Below are 9,137 nucleotides of genomic sequence, written 5' to 3' on the forward strand. Positions count from 1 at the left end.
ACTGGCAGGATTCCATGAGCCCTAGGAACTAATGATTATCCTGGGGCAAAGGGCATTTAGTCTCGCCCTTGGCTGACTTGGGAGTGCTGTGGTGGGATAGAACAGAAACCAGGAGCCTGCACTTTTCACAGTTGGCCAGAAGGTGGTGCTGCCACCTCATGTGAGCCAGAACTGTTCTGGCTCATGGCTGCCTGAAGTTGCTAGCTTTTATAAACAGAGGCTGTGCCATGTTACTGAGCGGGTTGGTTTGAAAAGGACAGAGACAAAAGGGATATTTATTCCAGCTTCAGAGTTATGCATTGCTGCATAACTCAATGCTTCTTTAACCTGAGCGGCCCATCTTCAATGCCATATACTGGTCAACACAGATAAGCACATCTGCACCATGAATCATTTGTGTATTTTCCAATCTTCTTGATGTTGCCTTTTGATCTCAAACTTGTTTCCTTTTTACAGATTCTCCTGCCACTTGAGCTTCATCAGGACCCCTGATATCATCACTTTAGGGGCTCTCTCCACACTGTGGCCATGGCAGATATGTCAATACCTTTAAATTCACTGCAATTCAACAATATGATGAGGGAGGAAAATGTTGATCCCCAAAACAGGGGGACAGCCTTATCTAGACCAATAACAGAGACAAGAGAAGAGGTCCAAATGCTGCATTCTCATGTACAGCTGCCTACAGTCGCAACTTCAGCCTCCGACCCTGGAGGGACACCCACAGAGCTGATGACATCCCCAGCCTTTGACACCATGTCCACACCTCTTATGGGAGCACCAAACTCTGGAGCATTGTCCCCATCACTACTGCCCTCCTCAGACTCTGGAACAATGTCCCCACTGCTAATGCCAACTTCAGACTCTGGGGCACTGTCCCCATTGCTAATGCCAGCTTCAGACTCTGGGACACTGTCTCCACTACTAATGCCAGCCTCTGATTCTGGAACATTGTCCCCATTGCTGTCCACTTCAGACTATGGCTTAATGTCCCCAGGGATGATGACAATTCCTGACTTTGGAACAATGTCCACAGCACTAATGGCAGCACCAGATTCTGCAGAGATATCACCATTGGCAATGCCAGCTCCATCCTCTGGAGTGATGTCTACACCTATAATGAGCGCCTCATCCTCTGAAGCAATGTCCACACCATTAATGCTAGCCCCAGATCCTGGAGAAATATCCCCACTCCTAATTCCAGATATAAACCCTAGGGGAATATCCACACAGCCAATGGCAGCTCCAGGCTCTGAAGCAATGTCTCCATTGCAAATTACAGATGAAGATACTGAAGCAATGTCCAAAGTGCTAATGACTGCCCTGGCCTCTGGAGATATATCTTCATTGCTAATGTCTGGCACCGACTCTGAAGCGATATCATCACTGATAATGTCAGCTCTAGCTTCTGGAGAAACATCAACTCAGCCAACAAGCACCCAAGACTCTGAGGGAATGTCTACCATGCTCATGTCAGGCCCAGACTCTGGAGTCATGTCTTCACTGCTAATGTCAGCTTCAGACCCTGGAGCAATGTCCACACCGCTTCTGTCAGTCCCAGAAGCTGGAGAAATGTCCACATTACCAAAGCCAGCCCCAGAGGTTGAGGCAATGTCCCCGCTGCTAATGACAGGCCTAGGCTCTGCAGTGATGCCTGCTCAACTGATGCCAGCCCCAGTTTCTGGAGTGATGTCCTCACAGTTAACACAAAATCTAGACTCTGAAATCATGTCTCCTTCATCAATGAGAGCAACAGCCTCTGGAACAATGTCCACACTGCCAGTGAGAGTTTCAGACTCAGGAGTGATGAGAGCTCCTGCTTCAGGAAGTATGTTGACATTGAAGAAGACAGTCCCAGCCTCTGGAGCTATGTCTGCCCCACTGATGGCAGTCACCAACTCTGGAGTGACATTCACAGAGCAAATGCCAACTACAGCCTCTAGAGTGATGTCCACACAGTTACCGATGGCCAAAACAGGATCAACACCCACAAGCTTTATGAAAGGTATGGCTAGTGAAGCAACATCCACACAGAGAATGAGAGCCTCAGCTTCTGGAATGATGTCCACACAGCTAGTTACAGCCACAGCCTCTGAAACAACGTGTGTGCCACAACTGACAGCCCCAGTCTCTGGATTGATATCCATGCATCAAATCAGATCTCCAGTTTCTGGAGCAATGTGCATGTCACAGATGAGGAACACAGTCTCAGGACTGACATCTACACCACAAATGAGAGCCACAGCATCTGGAGCAATGTCCACCCCATTAATGACAGCCAAAGCCTCTGGATCAATGTCCACACCTTTCATGAGAGATGCAACCTCAGGTGTGATGTCCATGCCACAAACGATAGCTCCAGCTTCTGGAGCATTGTCTAAGCCACTAACGACATCCAAAGCCTCTGGAACAAGGTTCATGCAACAAATGACAATGGCATCTTCTGGAGTGATGTCCACACCACTAATGAGAGACATAGCTTCTGGAACTCTGTCCATGCCACAAATGACAGACACAGCCTTAGGAGGCCCAGAAGGGGTGTCCACACTACTAACAAGAGCCACAGCCTCTGGAGCAATGTCCACATCACAAATGACAGTCACAGCCTCTGAAGATATGTCCATGCCTCTAATGAGAACTCCAGGCCCTGAAGCAATGCCCACATCACTAATGAGAGCCACAGCCTCTGGGAAGATGCCCAGTCATCCAATGAACATCCAGGACTCTGGAGGGATGTCCACATCTTTCATGAGATCCATGACCTCAGGAGGGATGCAGATGAGAGCCCGGGCCTCTGGAGCAATGTCTACACCACTAACGAGAACCTCAGATTCTGAAGGGATGTCCCCACTGCACACAAGAGCTTCATCCTCTGGAGACAGGTCCCTGCCACTAATGAGATGCCCACCTTCTGGAGAGACAGCTACACCTCCAAGAGCCCCAGTTTATGGAACAATATCTGCTCCACAAATGACAGCCACAACTTCTGGAATGATGTCCATGCCACAGGTGAAGGCTTCAGTTTCTGGAGTAGTGCCCACGCCACTAATGAGATCCACAGCCTCTGGAGGGATGTCCACAGCACCGATGAGAACTCCAGCTGCTAGAACAAGGTCCACTTCACAAATGATACCCACAGCTTCTGGAGACATTTGCACACTCCCAATGCGAGGTCCAGCCTCTGGAGGGATATCCCCACCACTAGTCAGAGCACCAGTCTCTGGAGTCACTTCCACACCACTAAGGAGACCCTCAGTCTCTGGAGCTATGTCCACAGAGTTCATGAGACCTCCAGTCTCTGGAAAGATGTCCACTGCACCACCAACAAACATGGCCTCTGGGGGGATGTCCAAGCAATCAATGAGAACAACAGTGTCTGGAACAACGCCCATGCCTTTGATGTCAGCCATGGCTTCCGGAGAGATGTCTGTGCCACTAATGAAAACCATGGCCTCTGGAGAAATGCCACAAACAACATACACAGCTTCTGGAGGGATGGTTAAGCCACCAATGAGAGTCTCAACTTCTGGAGCAGTATCTACACTGCCTATGAGAGCCTCAGCTTCTGGAACAATGTCCACACCACTACTGAAAACCATGGCCTCTGGAGGGATATCCATGCCACAAATGACAGCCACAGCCTCTGGAGGGATGTCCACACCGCTAATGAGGACCCCAGCCCCTGGGGCAATGTCCACACCACAAACAGCCTTTGGAAAGATGAACACTCCAGAAATCAAAGCTACAGACACCGGAGGGGCATCTACCTCTCACATCAATGTCACAGCTTCGGGATCAAAGTCCACACCACATACGACTGCCTCAACCCCTGGAACAACAAACCAGCCACCAAAGGAAGTGCCATCCTTTGGAATGTTGACCCCAGCACTCTGTTACCTCTTAGAAGAGCAAGAAGCAGCCCGGGGTTCATGCTCTGTAGAGGATGAGATGGAAATTGATGAGGAGAAGCAAATGAAGGGATTTTTGAATGATTCAGAGAAAATGGCATTTCTGGTGTCTCTTCATCTAGGGGCGGCAGAGAGGTGGTCCATCTTGCAAATGGAAGTAGGAAATCCTCTATCAAATGAAAATAAATCTTTCCTGAGCAGATCACAGGGCTTATATGACTCTCTATCTGAGATAGACATCCTCAGTGCTGTTCTTTGCCATCCCAAGCAGGGCCAGAAGTCAGTCAGGCAGTATGCCACCGACTTCCTGCTGCTGGCCCGACATTTGTCTTGGTCTGATGCCATTCTACGGACCAGGTTTCTGGAAGGACTCTCGGAAGCTGTTACCACCAAAATGGGTCGGATCTTCCTGAAGGTGGCCGGCAGCCTAAAGGAGCTGATAGACAGATCTCTCTACACAGAGTGCCAGCTGGCTGAAGAGAGGGATTCCCCAGGCAACTCAAGCCAGGTTTTGCCGACAGCCTGTAAGCGGAATAATGAGGAGGCCATGGAGAATGAACTGAGCTCTCAGCAGCAGACAGAGGAGGTAATGATGGAGAATACACCCTGCTCTTCTCAGTAGAGTTAAGAAAGAAGCAAGAGGGAGGTATTGATCCCCTAGATCATAAAAACCCAACCTGGAGTTTTATCAGTGAATGTAGATGAGTAGTTATTTTGGGTGGATTAACTGCTTTCAGGAGCAATGCTCACCCAAGTTAGTGAAGTTGTGGGATGGTTAAAGTACTAAATCTTCTAATTATAAGGGAACTGGCTGGATTGAGTCCTAAATATTTATTCCAAGTCCAAGTCTAAGGGAGACGTAGCTTCTTTAAGGGGCTGGGTCCCACCTATAACCATAGGCATTTGTAGACTCAGGTCACTAAGGGATTTGGTTAGCCTAGCCCTCTATTACATTTTATGTGGGTAAATTAGCCAAGTTCTCTAATCTGTTAAGTCAGTGAATTTAGTTAGACAGAACACCTTTTGTCATAGGAAGTGTGATTCTTATAACTGATGTTTTTTTGTTTCCTCACTCCCAGCACCAACATGTTCCCAAACGCTGTTACTACCTGAAAGAGCATGGAGACCCACAGGAGGGACTTCATGACCACCTTCGACAGAGCATAGGCCATCAGAAGGCCCCCACCAACAAGTAGTACTCCCGGGACTCTTTTGTGACATCTGACTGGCTGCTAACTTGAGAACTGGTCCCTGGACCCATTCCATTCAACTACATCATAAACCTTGTTGCCTTCGCCCTCTAGCCTCCCCCTCTAGGCACATCCCACTTTATCTCCCACTTGGCTGCCTTGACCTTCTCTTTCACCCACATGCCTGTGACCTGCCCTGACAATCAGAGTGTGAACTCCCTTTACCATCAAGGCCAGTCCTATTCATTGGTCCAGGGAGAAGTCTAGGCAGGAGAAATCATGTCCTACCTCAAAAACACCTTAGAGTGTCTTGCCGTATGTCACCAGGCAAACTTGAGGAAACCCTGGTTCCATTCCACCTGGCAGGGGAGCCTATAAAGAGTGATACCCACTTGTGTACCATCCTTTTAAACCAGTTGACTTGCCCTTGTATGCCCCAACTCATAGTACCTAAAATGGGTCTTCAGGGTCCTTACCCTGTTTATAGTTTCCATCCTGAACCATTTGTTTTGACCCATATTAATAATAATGATAATAATAATAATAATAGTGATAGTAATGGCTAACAGTTATTGATAATGTACCATGTGACAGGTACTGGGCTAAACTCTTGACAAGCACCATCTCACCACATTGTTAAAGTAACCCCACTTGTTCTTGTGTTGTAAGCTTCTGACCTCTTGATCTGTTGTTTATTGCCCTTGTCTTGTCCTTCAGTGTGGAATCTCTAGCTCTGACCTCTTGGTAACTTCCCTCAGTTGTTAGCTGCCCTCACTCTCCTTGGCTGTTGTGCTTCGTGGCCAGCATTCTTGATAAGGGTTTTGGTCTTTCAACAGGCATAGATGTTAGAACATAACATGAGCAGTGTTTGCCTTCAGGTGGTGGGGTTATGGGTGTTTTTTTATTTTCTTCTTTCTATTTCTCTATACTTTCCAGATTCTCTACAGTAAGCATGTATTACATTTGTAATCATAAAAGCAAATAAAGGTCATTTATGAAAAAAGGATTCAATTGTGGCTACAAGAATTTGATTTCTTTTTAATTTTTTTATTTGTTCTTTTTAGTTATCCATGACAGTATAATATTATACAGACATGGAGTTTAAGTTCCCATTCCTGTGGTTGTACATGATGTGGAGTTACACTGGTCGTGTATTCATATATGAACATAGGAAAGTTATGTCTGATTCATTCTACTGTCTTTTCCATTGCCATCTTCCATCCCTTCCCTTCATTCCCTACTCCGGTGAACTTCTATTCTTCCTCCCCTTATTGTGAGTTAGCATCCACATGTCAGAGAGAATATTTGATCTTTGGTTTTTGTGGGACTAGCTTATTTCACTTAGCATGATATTCTCCAGTTCCATCCATTTACTGACAAATGCCATAATTTCATTCTTCTTTATGGCTGAGTATTATTCCATTGTGTATACATACATTTTCTTTATCTGTTTATCTGTTGAAGAGCACCTAGGTTGTTTTCATAGCTTAGCTATTATGAATTGAGCTGCTATAAACATTGATGTGGCTATCACACTGTAGTATGCTGATTCTAACTCCTTTGGTTATAAAACAAGGAGTGGGATAACTGGTCAAGTGGTGTTTCAATTCCAAGTTAAGCATTTGATGTATTGAGTCCTTCATTCAGCTCATATTTATCACCTTACATATGTCAATTGCTGTTTGGGGAACAGGCAGATAAGACCCCTTGCTCATACAAAAATTACATCCCAACAAGAGGGGGTGAGAATAGACAATAAGCAAGGACACACTTAAGTAAGATAGATTGAAATTGTAGTGAATACTATGAAGACAATAAATTAGAATAATGGGAAATTTGATAAAAACAGGACCAGTTTGTTTATTTAATAATAGTCCAAATAATTGGTTTACTCAAAAATCTTTCAAAAACAGAAGTGGCAAAATTAGAAACATATTTTAGAAAGATAACTTAGCAACAGTTTGTAGGCAGGGTGAGGGAAGGGGTCAGAGGTAGTTGAGTCCCCATTGCAATCTAGATAACTTGATCATGGGTGGTGGCAGTGGGGATGAAAAGACAGGGACAGTGGTCAAACCCTCTCTGAGGACTCAAGTCTACTGCTCCATTACCCTAAACATTGGGTCTGATTCCAGGAAGAGGAAAATTATTCTCAGGAAAAACAAATATTGGCAAACAATTTGGCAGCCTCAGAGTACTGTACATAAGAATCTGGCTCTAGAAGCTGCCGGAAACTGTATTGATCACCAGTGCTGTTGCCTCAGGAAAATGAGGGCACTATAAGTTGGGCAACACAACTTCCAGGTGGGGGACACCCAGCCTCTAGTAACCCAGCTTTCCCCCTATTTTTTGTGCACACAGACTCCCATGTGGCCCAGTCCAGGCCCTAGGAGAGTGTGGACATCCATGTTTGGCCAGAATTGCTCTTAGCTTGGAAAATCATTTGTCAAATTTTCTCCCCACTGAAAAAGAAATTGATGATATAGAAGTCACAACTTATGTGCAGGAAATGTATACAGGAAGGAAAATGTCTTAAAAATGAAACTGATTTTCTTATATCCATGATAATGGAGAACAATAGCAGCTCTTTTCTTTTTTTTCTTCCCAGGCATTCATCTTCCTTTTGCTTTTGACTCTCTTCTCCTTCAAGCTAACATTGCCAGAAATAAATGGAACAAATGAAGCCCAATCATACCCTGTCAGAGCTCAGTCCCTGTTCTATCCACCCTAAAGTTATATTTAGACACATGTTTCAAGAGCCACTCAGCCTCTACATGGAGCTGGGCTATCATATACCAAGTACTTGAGACAATTTTGTCTCTGGAAAATGGTTTTTCATGTTTCTCTAGGTTTCACTGGCCCACAAGCAGGCAATATTCAGATGTCATTCACCTCTGTTCCCACCTTTATGTTACAGGACCTCGACCACTTGAAGCTTTTCTCCAGTCTATTGGGAGAAACCTAGCAGTTTCATGTACTCTAAAATAGTCCTTGCCAGTTCTTTGACTGCTACCCTGCCTAATGGAGGCCAGATGCATACATAGCCATTTGAGGGCAGCTTTTTGACCCCACTCCAGCTACTGATGTATACTTCTGGCTATGGGAACATGGAAACCCTTGCTGGAAGTGGGGGGAGGGGGATGTGAATTAATTCTGGGGCACTCACAGCTACATAGCAAGGAGATGCCTAAATGGTGCCACTCTCCCTTTGGCAGCTTTGGCTGAAGGCACTGATAAATTTACCCAGAAGGTGAGAATGCACTTTTCAGTTGTGTGTCACACTTTTTGCCTGGACACTGAAACAACAATGTTTCTACTATGTGTCTTGGCAAGGCCCCTGTCAAAACAACAACAGCCCTGAAAAGTAGGTGGTCTCATTAATATTAGTTCACAGCCCAGGAATCTGAGGCTCAGGGAAGTTAAATAATTGGCTCAGAGCTAAGAAGCAGCAGACTTCAGATTTGAACACAGGAATTCTGACCCTAGAGCCTCACATACACAAAGTGCTCCAGTATATGGACAGTTTTATTATTCAGAGACAGTTGGTCCATGTGAAGACTTGCTGAACAATTTTTTCACCAAACAGTGGCCAGCATTTGAAGCTCATAAAGTTGGAGGTCTGAGCAAAAATGGCCCTGATTGCCCCCACTCCTTACCCAATTGAGATCCAGATATGAATGCTCCTGGAGGTACTTGGGGGAAAGTCTTCTATATTCAAAGAAAAAAATCAATAATTGTGGAGTGCTCAGGATGTTCTGCCTATGGTTTAGCTGTAGGTTCAGAGTAGAGCAGTTTCTGTTCTAAGCTTTGGCCTGAGAAGGAAACTGAGATTCCCCCTTGAGCATTTTCCAGTTGAGAAGAAATAAATCTTGAACCCAGGAATCTGCAAGTGCAAGGGATTTTTATGGTTACACCAAAAGCTGGGTCCTCTTTCTCAGTACTTATTTCCCCTCTTTTCTACTTTTCCTTTAGGAAAAGGGAGACATGAATAAAGAAGAAAGGTGATTAATTGTTTAGATACTCCATGACCCTACCTTCCAGC

The 9,137-nt window shown here is 45.4% G+C and overlaps 1 protein-coding gene across 1 annotated transcript; it reads left to right on the top strand.

Moving 5' to 3' along the window:
* The first annotated feature begins 528 nt into the window (after positions 1-528).
* Positions 529-5,606, top strand: Rtl9 (retrotransposon Gag like 9). Its single transcript, XM_027931692.2, has 2 exons — positions 529-4,494; positions 4,988-5,606. The coding sequence occupies exons 1-2, from the start codon at positions 529-531 to the stop codon at positions 5,102-5,104; spliced, it is 4,083 nt and encodes a 1,360-aa protein (XP_027787493.2). The 3' UTR covers positions 5,105-5,606.
* Positions 5,607-9,137: the final 3,531 nt, after the last annotated feature.

The sequence above is a fragment of the Marmota flaviventris genome, chromosome X (assembly GCF_047511675.1).
Source record: "Marmota flaviventris isolate mMarFla1 chromosome X, mMarFla1.hap1, whole genome shotgun sequence".
Taxonomy (NCBI): domain Eukaryota; kingdom Metazoa; phylum Chordata; class Mammalia; order Rodentia; family Sciuridae; genus Marmota; species Marmota flaviventris.